The 17,211-nt window shown below is 32.4% G+C and overlaps 1 protein-coding gene across 1 annotated transcript; it reads left to right on the forward strand.

Moving 5' to 3' along the window:
- The first annotated feature begins 2,489 nt into the window (after nucleotides 1–2,489).
- Nucleotides 2,490–10,140, forward strand: LOC114076925. The gene is made up of 8 exons (XM_027916622.1): nucleotides 2,490–2,605; nucleotides 2,898–3,061; nucleotides 5,404–5,608; nucleotides 6,737–6,900; nucleotides 7,108–7,119; nucleotides 7,207–7,233; nucleotides 9,157–9,334; nucleotides 9,680–10,140. Exons 2-8 carry the CDS (start codon nucleotides 2,900–2,902, stop codon nucleotides 9,838–9,840), a joined length of 909 nt encoding a protein of 302 aa, XP_027772423.1. The 5' UTR covers nucleotides 2,490–2,605; nucleotides 2,898–2,899; the 3' UTR covers nucleotides 9,841–10,140.
- Nucleotides 10,141–17,211: the final 7,071 nt, after the last annotated feature.

Consider the following 17,211-nt stretch of genomic DNA (forward strand, 5'->3'; position numbering starts at 1 on the left):
ATAGCAAGTTTGGTAAGATATTCTCTTTTTAATTATTCTTTCTAGAAAATAATTTTGTTCATAAGGATTATATGTTTCAATGATTGAGAAAAAAAATGATTTTCACCCATTTGTAATAGAAAATCTAATTAGTGGAGTGATAAGCAGTGTGTAGGCATAAGTTGGGTTAATTCGAAATTTAAATTTTTTTGAATAGAATTAGGGATTAAATTTTGAATTTAAAGTTTTAAATTTTATGGATTTTGATTGAATATTGAGTCTAATACCATGGATATTAGGATTTCTAACGTTACAATTTTCCATGTCTTATAATTTGTGCTAAATGGTAGCAATAAGTTCACTTTTAAAAAAAAATTCCTATAGTTCTATTAGTTGTAGTATAAGTTTAATTAATAATATAAAACTATATGATACGAGAGTACAGTGACCTCAATCCTTGTTAACGGAATAATTGTAGAAGTTATATTTCATAAAAAATTTAAGTTGCTTTCTTTAATTTATATTAAGTGAATTTCTAAGATTTTTTTTATTGTTCATAATAATTGATTTGTTTAAAGTTAAAGACAAATGTTTGAATTTTTTTCTATATTTATCCTCTCCTTTGATGAAGTATTATATTTTTTACGAGATAAATTTCACTATTTACAAAGTAACGTCTACGATTAAAAAAAAACAATAGAAAAAATATCTTTTAATTTATTTCCTTAAATATTTTTCTTAATAGGTGTGCATTGCCTCACAAAATCATAAAATTTGAATCGATTTAAAAATCTAACCTTTAAATAATTTCAAGATCTTAACAACTGTATCAGACCATTTTTTAGGTTCTCATGACTTTCACTCACAAAACTTTAAAATTTAAAATCACAAGTATAAACTTAAACTTTCAAGCTTCAACAATAAAATCTATGGCTAAAGAGGAGCTTAGATTGAATAGCAAGTTTGGTAAGATATATATTTTTTTTAATTATTCTTTCTAGAAAATAATTTTATTCATAAGAAGTATATGTTTTAGGAATTGAATTTTGAATTTAATTTTTGAAATTTATGGATTTTGATTGAATATTGAATCTAATACCATTGATATTAGGACTTCTGAAGATACAAATTTCCATGTCTTATTTTTAGCTTTATCCATATCATTTGTGCTAAATGCTAGGAATAAGTTCATTTTTTTTTAAGTTATAGTATAAGTTCTATTAATAATATGAAATTATATGATATGAGAGTACCGTAACGTTAATCTTTGTTAACTGAATAATCGTATAAAGTTATATCTAATAAAAAGAACTATTTTTTTTATTCTATATTAAGTAATTTTTTGAGATTTTTCTATGGTTCAAGATAATTGAATTGTTTAAAGTTCAAGACATATGTTTGATTTATTTTTTATATTGTCATTTTCTTTAATCAAGTTTTATATTTTCTACGAGATAACTTGCACTATTTACAAAATTATATTTATGATTCACAAAAAAATAATATTGAAAAATATAATTTTAGTTATGTCCTCGAATATTTTTCTTTTAAGAGTGTGCATTGCCTCTATACAATACAGTTCTATCCAAACAAAAGTGTTAATATGGAATAGAAGAATTATTAGATTAACTGAGATCGTTAATTTTTATGATTGATCTTACAAGGCTCAAGAATCATAATTTACCACAGTTGCTACACCAATTAATCCAAAATTGAATTTTACCCAATTCATAATTATTTTATTTTAATTGTAGTTTTTTCAATTTGAAAACTAAATATTCAAATCAAAATTTTCATATTGAATTCGAACAATCCATACCGACTTCCAATAATAAATACTCCTTTATTTTTAATTTTTTTCTTTTTAAATTTGAGCCTAGATATAAAGTTTGGATAACTTTCACTTATAGCAAATATAAAATTTATAACAAACATATAAATGTATAATTCGCTATATATATATATATATAATTAAAACTAATTGTATAAAATGAAGTGTGTAAAACGAGAAAGAAAAAGAGACTTGGACAGAGAATTATAGAACACGAAGTGTATAAAACAAATTGTATAATTATAAATATATAGAACGATTATATACAATCTGAATTTGTATAAAACGTGAAAGAGAGAAAGACAAAAGAGACAAGGACAGAGAATATACAATTGAATCGAATTGTATAAAACGAGAAAGAGAGAAATTATATATAATTTGAATTTGTATAAAACGAGAAAGAGAGAAAGAGAAAAAAACTGGACAGAGGAATATTTTTGTTGTATAATTATAAGTGTATAAGACGAAAATATATATATTTACATGTATATATACAATTTTCTCTCGCTTTATACAAACAAAAACACAATTTATACCTTAATATTATTATTTAAATCAATTTTGCTAACGTTATTATCATTATTTTAATTATAATATTATTTTTTTCAAATATTTTTCACATTACCACCAAAATCATTATAATTACTATTAATTAGTATCTCAATTTGCATAAATTCGACACACTTCCATTAAAATCATTTTTCATTCTCTCACTTTTCTCGAAACCCAGCTTCTTCTACTTCTCTTTTTTTTTTTTATCATCATCTCTGCTTCAACAATTCGCACTATTTTGTGGTGAGAATTCTATCAATTTACTATGTTAAAGAGATAAGAATCGAAATTCCTAATTATTAAAGCTTTTTTTTGAAGGAATTTGTTTGATCTATTTCTATAAATTTTGATTCTTTATTCAAAGTAGAGTACAAATTACTCGTTTGAAAATTGTATGATTCTTGAATGATACTTATGGAGAAGATAGTGATGTCAAAAGGGTTCCTTGATTGAAAGTAGAAAATCAAGTTTAAGGGTGTTTCTGAAGTTAATTTGTTTGGTCAAAAGATTCAATTTTTCTTCTTAATTTGTGCAGCCATGGATGAGCAATTTATTCTGAGGGTTCCACCTTCTGTTGCTGAGCGAATTGACCGTCTTTTAAGTGAAAATCCTTCTTCAGAAGACAAACTGGACTTGTCTTTTTCTGGTAACTTTTTTTTTTCTTTGGGAGTTCTAAATATTGTTGTGCAGGAGCTTATAGTTTTAAGTTAATGGTCAAGAATACACTGAACTATCAGGTGTTCATTATTCCCTTTTATTACTTGAAATATGGTCATTATTAAGGGAGGAAAAGGAAACAACTAATAGTTGAGGTGTGTTTTGGTAACTAGTTGGTGATGGTTTAGGTAGGAAAAGTAAATACCGGACAGTTTAGGTAGAAAACTCGCAAAAATGTGATATTTCAAGTGTGATTTTTGCCATTAACTTTATAATTTTTGACACAATTATTTGACATGTTGGCATTTACTCTTTAGATTTAAACTTCCTACTTCACACCAACATTCCTTTTATGTTGTTTCACATCGTTAATACTATCACATCACCTATCAAAACAGGAAACCATAGTCCTTCCATATTTTGCTTCCCATGTGTTCGTATTGTCATTCCTTGAACCTTTTATTATTATTTTTATGATAGNTTTATGATATCCAGGGTGTCCGAGCCAACCTGTGTACACTTTAGCTAATTCCACAAGTACTTGCTACCTCCGACCGTGCAAGTACTAGGTAACTCTTTTCACCAAAATTTGGACGGATGGGAAGAAATCGTTAGTGTTTTTGCCTGTTGAACCTAGTACCTCACGGTTCTCAACCCACTTCATCGATCACTAGGCCACCTCCGTGAGAGCTGAACCTTTTTACTCCCCCCTATCTCTTCCAATTCCCTATACTGCTTCTGATTCAGAGAACCTTTGGGTTTTAGAGAATCTGTGATTCGTCTTATAAAGGTTAAGTATTTAGTATTGGAATGAAATTTACTTGAATAGAGGGGAAAATACATAGAAGATTCATCCGACTCTAATTGATTTGGGATTGAGATGTGAATGATTAATTATAGACTGAATGGTTTTCCAAACAATTTTTATTCTCTGAGGTTATCTGGAATACCCATAAGAAGTTCCAAAATATTGGGGGTGTGAAGTTGTCAATAGAGCATAGTTTATTCTACTGTCGTTTTGATTGAATTTGTAACTTAATAGCCTTTGGTGTCCACAAGTTATATGGCCTCATCTGATTTCTAAGGCAGGATTTTTTCCCCCATTGTGGCCCGCCATACCTAGGTCTTTTTTTTCATATTNGCAGACCAGTCCCTCAAACTATCCCTCAAGTCATTTCTGAGGTGAGCTTTGCATTTAGCATAGACAACAGAGATAATAGTCTTGACATCTTCACAGACAAGCTCACAGGTAAGAATTTGATCTTCATCTCCTTTGATCACACACTTGTGTTGAGAGTCACAAAATATCCAAATCTCAATATTGGAATTGGCAAAACAGTAGTCAAAACCAAGAATTTTGTTGTGTCTCTGAATTTTGGAAGCATTAGTGAAAGGTTCAAGGACGGCAAGAAAAGTAATGTGTTGAGAGGATTTAATCATTTTCAATCTCTCAAGGGCACCTTTGGTATTAATGGTCCTCACATTCCAAATAAGAGTCTTGATCACTAAAAAAAGGCGATTTAGAGAGTAATTTTTGACTGTGATCTAGTCACAGTAGTATTAACATGGGAGCTATCCCCTTTGTTGGATTTGTTTCTTCTGTATTTCCACTCTTTTCCTAGAGAGGAAAGATTGGTGTTGTCAATAATTTGTCCAAAAGCTTGCTGGACTTCTTTTTTTACTAATATGGGAGGGTCATAAGCATCATCATCACTGTCTTCAGAACTTGAACTGCCTTTTTCAAGACTTTCATATTCATTCGCACTGTCTGAGACATCAACATCTTCTTCCTATTCAGATTCTAAATCATCATCTTCAGTAACCTCATTATTGTTCAACTGTTGCCTTACTTTGTTAGAAAGTTCTTTACCAGATGGTCTCTCTTTAATTTGAACCTCGTCCTCATTAGACGATTCAGAGTCAGAGCTTTCTTGGATTGTCATAGCTTGTAAGTGAGTATTTTCAGTATCATGTGGCTGAGCTTGTGTTTGCTTTCTCCTGTTGGAAGCTGTTTCAGCATGTTGAATTTGCTTGTTTGATGTGATATTGTGTTGGTTGTGCCCCTGTGATCCTTGATATGAGCTCTTTGATTGTCGTCGTTGCGGAAGAGCATTTTCTGATCTTTGCTTAACTTTAGCAGTATGATCTAATTTGTTGGCAGCATTCTTTTTCTGTTGGATTGGTTGAGGTTGTTGTAGAGTGCTAGCTTTACCTGTTAGGGTAGTAGAGATTTTCCCCTTGTTCTTTTAAACAACATCGCCATTTTTATTTTTTCGCGACTCTTCCTGAATAGTAGTGGAAGTGAGTTTGCTAGTCTCGACATATTTTGGGTTGCCTTGCGTCTTTTTTGTAGTATGCTGATGCAACTGCTTTTGCACATCAAGAGTGGATGTGTTCTGCTTCATGTTAGTTTGAGTTCGGACAGTGTGCTGCTTGGTGTTGTTCTTGATTTTGACATGATCTTTATTGCTATTCTGATGATCAACTTGCTTATCATTAAGAACTTGAGCAGGATGCTTGTTCTGGGCTTGTTTCCGTCTACTCTTGATATTAGAGGCTTGAGCAATAACAACTTGGTTAACGATGCTAGTATCATTTCCCGTAGACTACCGAATTGGTCCTAACGTTAGGGTTATCCTGGTTGGTTTGGTTCTTAGCTTTCTCAGTGCTCTTCTTTCCTTTTCTGGTAACAGTGGTAAAACCATCAACTTGATCGTGATTTTCATGTGCTTATTTGCTCTGTTGGTTTAAATCCTCTTGGTTTTGAGCTTTATTTCATCTCTAGCTTTGTTCCTGCATTCCATTTCGAGATGTCCTTGGAGTTTACAGTAGAGACAGTATAGCGGGGCATCCTGATATTCAATATCTAACTAAACCCCATCGTCAGTGCTGTCAAGCCTGGAAATGCCAAGCCATATTTGATCCATCTTGGGTTTGAGGAGGTCTATCTCGACCTTGATTTTAGCCAGATCGCCTCTAAACTTTGAGTATGTGGCCTGATCAGGAGCAACCGCAGTTCCCACAGCATTCAAAATCCTCGAAACTCTGTCCCAACGTAAAAGGTGCCATGGCAGCTTATGAATAAGAATCCAAGTAGGAGCGATTGAGGTTCCCACTTCGGGTTTGAAATCCGGAGTCCATTTGAGAATTTTCATAGGAGTATCACCAATGTGAATCCAACTTTTGAAAAGGATGTGACTATAATCTGTTTCATTTGAAAAATCCAAATAGACATGTTGAGGGTTGAAGTAAGCCACTTTGGCAGAATCTTTGAGGTGAAATTTTGTAGCTAAAGATTTCCTTATTTCTCCACGGTAGGTTTGCCCTTGGAATATTTTCCTACTATGGTAAACTTGCATGACTCAGCTTGATTAACAAAGTAATCATTGGCATTAAAATAAACAGCCGGTTTACCTAGATGAGTACTGTGAGTAATTTCCACCGGAGAGATATTCTTAGACTGCTCTGCAAATTTACCTTGAACAGCTGCTGCAAAAGAAGCTTTGGAGATGTAGGATTCCATCTTTTTTTCCGCACCAGCTTGTGAAGCTATGTTGGCCCCATCGTTAGTATTATCATTGGACGTATTAGATTGATCAGCAGATTTGGGGGCTTTATCAAAATTGGAGGACATTTTTGGGAAAGAATCCTTTCGAGAATTGGTATTAGTGGCGTTGTGATTAATGGTTGTGTCACCCTTCTCGTTCTGCGTAACAGGTTCACCCGAGAAATTCTCTTTGTTCCTTACATCATCTTCAGAAGATGATTCTGGATTTCGAATAGTCTCAACACTGTTCTCGAGAGTTGGAGAAGGAACGGTGTCTTTGTGGTTGATTCGAGAGGAGGAAAGGTTTCCATCGTGGTTGATTTGGGTTTCTCCGGTGATAGTCATCTCTTTGTTTGTTACCGTTGGGGGCTGAGTAAGGGTAGAGGTGCGGATATTAGGAGGGACAGGTGGTGGTCCGTTGGGCTCTGGCCCAAATAAATCGACCGTTAGCATAGGTTAGAGAGAGAAATAATTTAGAGAGAAGTCAGCGCATATACATATATATCTCGTACAGTCTGGTTTCTTTTGTTTTTATCTATAGCTTGCTGATTGTGTAAGTATATTTGTGGTATGTCTTAATGAGTTGGATTAAAACATAGGTATTCTATGCTGTATTGTTCTCTTGCTTTCTTCCTTCCAGGGAGAGGAATACAATCCTTTTGAAATGGTGAAAGAGTTTGGAAGACAGTTATTCATTGATTACTCCTCCTTCACAGCATAAATCCCCCTGTATGTACAGTAGGGTAGGTTCTGATCTTCTGTTTTTAGTTTGGGGTGTAGTGAGACCAGTCGCTCCGTCAATCTAAAGATAAATGATCTCATATCAGGTTCTTGACTTAGAGTTGGAGCCTTTTAATTTTTTTCATTTATAGGTAGACTATGAAGAAACTTCAATAGAAATAAAAACCAAGGATTAAGAAGCACTGCTACAATCTTAATCCTACTCTAATAGTTCTTATTCAAAAGTTGCATGAGACAGTTAGTATAAGGTTTCATGTATCAGCAACTAAGAATTAGCTCTAGAAACTTGTCAATGTCCACAAATTAGTTGGTGCTAGTTGGGGTAAAGTACCATATTTTGTGGATCTTTTTTATAATTTATTTAATACCGGACTCCTACAAATTAACCGTGATTTCGGACTTGCGACACAAATGTGACTCTATAGCCAACCATTGCATCATGTTCTTGAACTTTGTAGATGATATATAGTCATCTGTGATTATGCACCGTTTTATTGTAGTTACTGTTGTATTTTTCCATGATTTATTCACTTCTGATTATTTCTTTTTTGATCTGCTTTAATATGCTTTTCAGTGAACTGAGGGTCTATTGAAAACAACCTCTCTACCTCCCAAGGTAGGGGTAAGGTTTGCGTACACATTATCCTCCCCAGACCTCACTGGTTGGATTACAGTGGCTATGCTATTGTCTTTTAGTAATGAAGAACTCTTCTATTTTAGTTTCTAACTTGGTGGGTAATGGACCCACTCATTTATAGTTCGTTTCTACTTTTTTTTTTTGTAGAAATTGGATTTATTGTTGATAAATGTTGTGCAAACTATACTCTCAAAGAAAAAGAAATGAAATTGTATTGTGATATTTAACTTCTGAATCATGCATGCTAATTTTTTATTACCGTGATGTCCGGGTCAACTTGCGTGCACCTCGATTATTTCCACAGGTACCTGCTATGTCCCACCAACATAGGTACTGGTAAAAGAGGTAATATAGAGTACATTAGGGAGTTCACGTAGGTTTTATAGAACCAATACAAAGTTATGCATGGTAGATCTACTATAGATGCGATATGTTATTTTTACTAAGAATAATGGATTTTTTTTGGGGAGGATGAACGATCTCCACATTGCTTGACCTAGAAAAATCTTTTGTTGGAGAATTTGGGAAGGTAGGTCTTATATCAAATAAAATAAATAAATGCCACAAGTGTCACTTTAGAAAAAGTGATCAAAAGTGTGAAAATAGTGAACGAGGTACAAAGGATTTTTGCCAAAACTATAGGTTAATACTAGTGCAGGCAGAATTTACCCACTTTTTGATAACCCTCCCATATTTAAGCGGATTGGGTGAGTGATGAACCCATTTTTAAACTGTAAAAAGTTGGTCGGTCATGGGTCAAGTATGGGTTGCCTTCGGTCAGCTATCGTGCATCACTCACAATTTCTTCAAATTGTTTTTGCTTCAGCAACAACTTTCTAGCATCTGCTATTCAAATAGTTTTTGCTTTTTAGAAGACTTCAATAGATATGATTTCCTTGCCACTGTTAACATTATAGGCTCTTATTTTTATATATAAAAATTATCCCAAACTAGCTATGTGTTGTATAATTAAATGTATACAATAGTTAACTAGATATGTAAGAACAACAAATAAATACACATCCACTCACTTACGCTAACACACACACNAGGGGTGGGCTATCTATTATGTGGAATGGGGGTATGATTTTTTTTGGAGGGCTTGGGGTATGTATGTGAAAGCAAATAGGGGCTTATTCTACCTGAGGCTTCTCAGTTTATCTGGTTCTCTGCTGATAAATGAATTGGAATAAAATCTGTTCGTAAATATAGTGGAGCTCTCCTTATCCCTTGATCCGCCATTTTCTAATTTTATATATACTCCTTTTTTTTCTGGTAAGTATCCTTGTACTTACAATGTGCCTGTTATACTTTTGGCAGCCTGAGCTTGTTCGGCGTGTGGAGAAAGACTTGCAGAACATAATGTCTGGTGGAACAGCTGAGAATATTGATATCCTTTCATATTTGCCTTCTCCTCTAGTTTAAATAGAATGACACGTGGTCTATATATGAGAATGGAAGTTGCTAAATAGACTTATTTTAAATGTTTATATAGGCTATATTCTGACAAATTAGAACTGCGAGTTTTAACGAATCCTAGCAATGCTGTTGGTAAATTGACATTTGTTAGCTTGTAGACCAGAGTCAGTTGGACAACTTTTGCTGGTGAAAGAACTTGTGAAAATTTCTGTTTGACTATTTACCAGGAATCGTGGTGATGTCAGGGCAACTTTAATGCTTTGAGCTTTAAAGTTTCATCTTTATCATTTTTGTTACTCCTTAACTAATCGATTACATATAGAAGTTGTCGAGCAAGAGGAAGGAGGTGAAGCAAGTGCACGCCATGTGAACAAGAAAGTGGCACAACCTGCAACAAAGCCTGACATTTCCGAGCCCGGGACAGCTGGTGAGGATCCTGATAGAACTGAATCTGAGGATTCTGATGATTCAATATAGTCGATGACATTATCCAGCCTTTGCTATTGTTATAGTGGCTACAAGTCTTTGCTAATGTTGTAGTGCACTTCTAGTTAAGTGCCTTCAGAATTTATTAGAAATTGTAGCTCATGTATTTTAATACAGTTGGCTTATCATGTCTAGGCTTGAATATCGCTGTAATATAACAGTTTGCATTGTCTACTTCAGACATGCTAGCATGACAATTGCAAATTGTGTTCTGTAAAGTGATGGTCTGTCTCCAGTTGGATGTATTGAATTTGCTTATTTTTTTCCTAAAATAAGATGTTTATTGCAAAATTGATCAACTTCGACACCCTGAGAGGTTGGAGTCAGTAAATTTGTTGTGTTTGATGAGACTTGAGAGAGTGGATGGAAGTATAGGAGAAGGCTAAATCGCGTAAGGCTCGAGAACTTGATGTTTAGATCACCTTCTTGTGAGTTCAGAGTTAGATATGTGACTATGGGTGTTGATTTAGCCTATATTATATTTGTAATATCTTGAGTTGAATGCATGCAGAAGGTGAAAATGTTTTTATGCCTAGTTATGATGACCAAATTTGTGTTGAAGACTTTGAGTTGTGTTGACAGAGTTGTAATTTTTCAACTCTGGGATTACTATGTTTTCTCGTTTCTGTTACAATGTTTGGTGAGTGTTCAATAGATAAAGCTGAAAAGGAAAATGTTAGTGTTGAGCCTAAAGCCAAAGAAACTCTAGAGGGTGTGTTTTGTGCTAAGGAAAATGTCTTTCATGTAAAATGATAGTTTCTTGAAAAAATAAGTCTGTTTCGTAGTTATTTTCTTGTGTTCGATATGTAAGCAGATCTTTTTCTATGAAGGTAAGATGAGGTCAGAGGTGGTGGGTGTGTGGCAAGGAGACAATGAAATTGAAATGTTACTGTCGTATATGAAACTCGTTTTTTCAAGTTTCATTAAAGAAATTTGTTTCCTCATTTTTAGGAAATTTGTTTTCTTAAAGAAAATCTCCTTTAAAGTGTTTTGATTAAACTGGTAAGAAAAAATTGAAGAACACATTCATACCAAACACACCTTTAAGTGTAAAGTTTAAGTGAGAAACATAGTGGACATTCTTAAGCTTACCAAGTCATCTTCATAATTTAATGATATGTACTTCCTTCATCCGGTATTGTTTGTCATGGTTTTTATTTTTAGAGTTAAACTATAAAAAGTTTGACCAACATTTTAAGATGCACTTTTTCATCATATTAATATACAAAAAGTTGTAATTTATAGTACTTTTTATATAGTTTTAGAATATCTAATTTTTTTTGTTTAATATATCAAATTAATGTGATCTAATTTACCTGTGAAAATTAGTCAAATTGACTTTCGATAAGCGCAACATAACAAACATTTCTGAACGAAGAAAGTAGTTATGAACAAGAATGAAATACGCTTAAATCTCGTAGTTGAGAATTACTCTATGAATATCTATATCCATTCAGCGGGTATGAACAATAAATTTAAAAATCTCTTTGCATAGACCACGAGTTTAAAGTCTTTTTCTTTTTTAATTTTAAACCTAAGTCAAATAGTGTCACGTAAAATAAGCCGGACGAAATATCTTTTTTCTTTTTCTTTAGATCAATTTTAACTTTTATAGGTATTCATTTGAATCGCAGGAGTATCTTTTAACATATTAGAAAATATATATGACATTTAATTGTATGATTTGCTTCTGAATATTTATTTTTATTTTAATCAAACATATATATAACGAAATAATGCAAGCAATTAACTCAGCATAAAAATATAAACTTTTAAGCTATGCGAAAAGAATATTAATTTTAAAATATGAAAAAAAAAAATCTCATCTCAAAATAAAATAAAATGTGAGTGTGGCAGAAGAAAAATTCCACCACGTGTTGGCCAATAGAAATCCATCTTGTTCCTCAAGCTACTCCAACCCACTCCCTTATATAAACCCAAGCCTTTCAGCTTGAGTCTGCCATCTTCACAGCCCAGTTTTTGCTTTCATATTTCTACTTTTGAATATCATGGGTCGTCGAAGTGGTGGTGGGTTCAGATCCAGTAGCAGCAGCGGAGGTCTGTAATCATTGATTTTTTTATTGAAATGTATATGTATATTTTTTTTTATTTGAGTAAATTACATTCGATATTCAGTCTCATGGTTTGCAAAGGGACAGACTGTTTGTAAGGTTGAGTGGTTATGTGCATGGATGGCATGTATAATAATGTCAGTTAATTTTAATTTTTCCTGTGCAAAAAAATGTTTTTTTTTTCTTCTTTTAACTTACTCCCTCAATCCATCCAATTTTATGTGGAACAGTTGAAATTCGGAGATTCAATTTTAGAATGACTTCAAAATATTGTTCTTGTTCACGGACATGGCTTTGGTGAGACAATTTTTTTCGCAAAGATCAATTGATATTGTTTAGCAGAAAATATTCTCGTTTTCAGTTATCACCAAAAAAGTTGAATGAACATGCGTGTAAGTTGTGTCAAAAAGCTGTGATACGAAAATATGACACAGCTTCTTTTGCAGGAAGTTGGTTTCCATGGTCAAAATCCCGTTCATCTCCTCGTGTTGCTGCTGCTGATAAGCCATTGAAGAATTCACCTTCACCGAAGCCTGGCAAGTCATGATCATCTCATTAATTCCTTTACAATTTTGGCAGTGCCTCAAATTACCGACTTAAAATTACACTGTTTATGTCGTTGTTGTTATTGTATGACTTTTAAAATTTCGGTTCCCATATATTGCAGATCCTCCTCCAGCTCCTGTACAGAGTCAACCTGCAGCAGGAGATCTTGGTTCCTCATTTACCGATGGTCAGTAATTGCTTCAAATAGTTATGATACTTTTGAGTGCAGTTTGAACTATTGATTTTACGTAATTGGAAATAACCAATTAGGTTTACGACAAAACCAAATCAATCATAGTTAGATTCTAATAGCATCAATTTGTATATACTCAATGCTCATATTTTGGTGTGGTAAAAAACAGGAATGTCCTTTGGTANTTTTCAGTGTTGCTCTTCTCCTTCGTCGTTCCATTTCTCTATTACAATGCTAAAATTAAAAGTTTCCTAGAATATAACTAACACAAACAACATGATTTTATAATAATTTTGAATATATATATTCATTGAAGCTAGAGTTGCTATAGCTTCAATGGCAATTATCGAAGTTATTGTTGTTATAATAGACTTAAGATTGACAGATCTGAAGGTTTTCAAATTTTTTATTGTGATCGCCGAAATATGAGTTTCAGTGCTAAAGTGAATTTTGGTGACAAGTTTATGGGGGATTTTATGTATTTTCCCTTCACTATGGGTAGTGTTTTGAGGGGGATTTTATGTATTTTCATTTCATGTTGGGCAGTGTTACCTTTCCTGGCCCAAGAAGAGTGTACATTTTGGCACAAATAACTAAGGGTATTGTTTAAAATATAGCCAGTTTTTTTTTTTTTTAATAAAAAAAGCATTTTAACAAATTATCAAACTTCAGAGTTTAAGCTTTGAAGTTTCAAACCTCGTGTATGATATTTGAACTATCAAAGCCTAACTTCAGAGCTTAAATATGAAGTTTGAATAGCATTAGTTGTACTCTAAAAGAGCACTTTAAACACAAAAAACACTTCTTCTCAACTTTATATTTTAATACAAAATCGTGTGACAAGGTTCAAGTCCATGACGTGCATTCAATATATACATCTTGCTATGGAACATCGTCACAAAAAAAGATTATGCAGTGCTTTGATGTTCACGTTTTTATGTAATATCTCTTGTTTAAGTTGTGGCTACAAGTTAAAGAATTTTAAGAAAGCTGGATATAGCATAGTGTAAACTAGCTACCAGGTGCAATTCATACAAGATATTCTCCATTTCATTTTACTTTGGTCCATATATTAAAAATAGACGCAACGTAAGAAAACTATGAAAGACAGAGTTTATCATGAGATTTCCTTGTTGGAGGTTCTCTCTTGCATTATCATATTATATTATAAGTGGGAAGCTCTAGAATGTGAAGTTGAATTACCTTCTTATCCCTATACTAAATAAAAATGTTACATTCATATTACTTGATTATTTTATTTTTAAAAATATATTGAGCAATAAACTTTTTTTTTTTACTATTAATATATTGAGAATATTTGAACAGTTATGAAAATTAAATAATATAAACGTTATAGAAAATGGAGAGACAAACGTTATTAATGAGAGCAATTAGGTAGAAATTTAAGTTGCACATTAATCAAAACATTGTAACATTACCTTTACATTGCTAGAATTTTAAAAGTTGTAGATTTCAATACATTGAATTCCATAGTTAATATATGTTAGTTTCAATGATAAGTATTTGAAAAGAAGCTAAAAAGACTAATTAATCATTTAAAGTGAAAGTATCTCTCCATTTTATGGACTCTAAAGAAGAATATATTATTTCTCTTAGCCGTTTTCTCTCAATCAGTGTCAAAGTTAAAGGCTATTAAAATACGCTCTGAATGTTGTCGAATTTGTCCAAGAATTTCAGTTATGGATGTTGTTGGATTCGTCAAAAAAATTTCTTAGTGCAGAGGAGCATTAGTTTTTTCAATCGAAGAATATACATATGCCACTTATTATTTAATTTACTTGCCATTAATTTTGCGGTAAAAGATCTATATATATTAATGAGTTACATATATTTCATTAACATAACACATAATGTTTCACTTTCTCATTTTAATATTGTAGTTGTACTTTAGTTAGTTATTTTACTTTATAAGATTATGTGTGTAGATTGATATACTTGTCATTTACTTTTTATCGGAAAGGAGATATCTCGTAGAAGTTACAATGAGTGATAGGCTTCGTACATCATGATTTCTATTTTATTTTTTTTGTTAAAGTAGATATCTATAATTTTATGATGATTACTAAGTTTACCACATAAATTGCTCTATGCAGTACAAAACATCTTAAAAGTAGAGCAAGAAAAAATAAATGAATAATGGTATATGCAAATAGTTTTTTTGATTTTGAATCTTAGAATCAAAACACCATATGAGATACTTATCAATTTTAAGAACATGTAATTTGTATTTTCTATTTTATAACATATAATATAACTTTAGAATTTTATACACAATTTTTTATTTATTTATACGATCACACGCGCATCGCGCGTATCCAAAAACTAGTCTATAGATAAGAACGAACAAGATTGACTCAACTCATATGACTAATGTAATGATAGTTTGTATTATATTTAGTTCGGAGTTTGGAAGTTTTAACTAATACTTGATACTTTTAATTCGTAAACATTGTACTTCCATAATATAATAAGGCAAGAAAGGCAGTGTTGCTTAGAAACTAAATTACAAGAAGCACATCAGAAGACCAGATGCATTAGTGAATATATTTGCAACTGGGGCAATTACCAACTTTAAATGGTACTGATCCCAGTGAATTAGTCGAGGTGCGTACAAGTTGGCACTGACATTTTGGACACAAAAATTACTTACCTTATAATGTACAGCAAGCCTGCAACTTTCCAGGTGGTAGTCTTCTGTTAGCAACAAAAAGCTGATGTACATAACAATTTTACCGAGCCACATTTGATGGATTTATGGATTATCGTCTAATGTACAAGCTTCCTTGAGCATCTTCAGCAATAATTTTGCAAAGGGGACTGTNCAAGATAGTCTTTTTTGGTCAACAAATTAAAGCAAGATTTTTTATTTATTTTTTGATCAAGAAAGAGGAAGACTTGGTGGGAGAGGAATGGATGATACTTACCAAGAGATCAAAATTTTAGCTGAAATCAGAAGAAAGCTGATCAAACCCATTGTCACTAACCAAGTGCTGTGTCTAAGTTCTTGCTATCCTTGTTAAACCAATTTTTTTTTGGACTTTTATTTTTATTTTATTTTACATGCATGTCTTATTTGATTGGTTTTGGGAAAGCAAAGGGAAATAAACATGACAGTGGGAATTATAAAGGGAAACGAAGAGACTTTCAGGCTAAGGAGTCAATGTTTGGTCAATTATCCATAGGATAAAAAGGAAAACCAAAATAGAAAATAAATTCATACAACCTTTTCTCTTTGGTTTCCCACTAAAAGTCTACTAATTTTAATTCGCATTGAATTCATTTGAAATAAATTTTTTCTATTAATTGCGTATGAAACTTGAAAAGAAAAATATTATATCAAACTCAAGTCGACGAAAATGAAAATTCCTGAAGAGCAATTATTGCATTTAGGTAGGTGTATCAACTTTAAGGTACAACATAAATTTTCTTCAAAGCATTTGTTTTTTATTTTCTATTACACAAGAGAGGAAATGAGAAGAAGCATATATTGTAGAAAATTTTCCCACTTGTACCATGGTTAATTTTTCGTTTCATTAATAGTCATTTGTCGTTAAATTTATTGCATTTACATTATTACATTATTTTTCATCTCGAAAAGTTATTTAATTATTAACAATTTTAATTGAAGACATCATTGACAAGCTTCATTTATATTTGGTTACATGTCATGAATACTACATTCATACTTGCACAAATTTGAGTTTCTAGCTCCCATACTTCACAAATTCTGATCCAGACATCTAACTCATTAAAAACGGCTTTTTCTAATTCTATGCCTTATTCAGATCGAGAGAGCCTACCATCAGTCCAAAAATTATAAATTTCAGGCTCCTCTAACTTCAAACTTGAGGTTAGGCTATGGCAGAACCCAACTACCCCAAGTATAAGCAACAAAAGTTGAAGTGCCAAACTTCTTGTTTTCCCCCATGCCCTCCTCGAGATCAAATTCTCTCTAGTCCTTTATTTGGGGCTTTAGTTGTTATTCTCTCCGACTAATAAACGTAGTGATATCACCATAATTATGCCAAAAGTTCCACACCCACTTTGTATTTTATCATAGTGCACAGTCGTGCAAGTATACAGGAAAGTGTAATTTACACGTCCTAGTAAAAATGTCACACCATTATTTACATATATCAGATGGTCTTTGTTCTGTGTCGCAATTTGATCTTTTAGGTACTTGATGAACGGCAATAATGAGAACATCACAGAGAAAAAGGAATGGTCTACTCTCAGTATTCAGAATAGAAAGCATGGGAGTGATAAATTTGCAACACCTACAAGCAACAATAGTNATTATTTTTCATCTCGAAAAGTTATTTAATTATTAACAATTTTAATTGAAGACATCATTGACAACATTTATATTTGGTTACATGTCATGAATACTACATTCATACTTGCACAAATTTGAGTTTCTAGCTCCCATACTTCACGAGTTCTGATCCAGACATCTAACTCAAATTATAAATTTCAGGCTCTTCTAACTTCAAACTTTCGGGTATGAGGTTAGGCTATGGCAGAACCCAA

Source organism: Solanum pennellii, chromosome 4 (genome assembly GCF_001406875.1).
Source record: "Solanum pennellii chromosome 4, SPENNV200".
Taxonomy (NCBI): Eukaryota; Viridiplantae; Streptophyta; class Magnoliopsida; order Solanales; family Solanaceae; genus Solanum; species Solanum pennellii.

Excerpts from the sequence above, each read along its gene's own strand:
- LOC114076925 (XM_027916622.1), top strand. The coding sequence starts at position 2,900 with ATGGATGAGCAATTTATTCTGAGGGTTCCACCTTCTGTTGCTGAGCGA. Across the intron at positions 7,234-9,156 it reads AATACAATCCTTTTGAAATG|TGGAGCTCTCCTTATCCCTT; the intron begins GTGAAAGAGTTT and ends TCGTAAATATAG. Across the intron at positions 9,335-9,679 it reads TGGAACAGCTGAGAATATTG|ATATAGAAGTTGTCGAGCAA; the intron begins ATATCCTTTCAT and ends CTAATCGATTAC.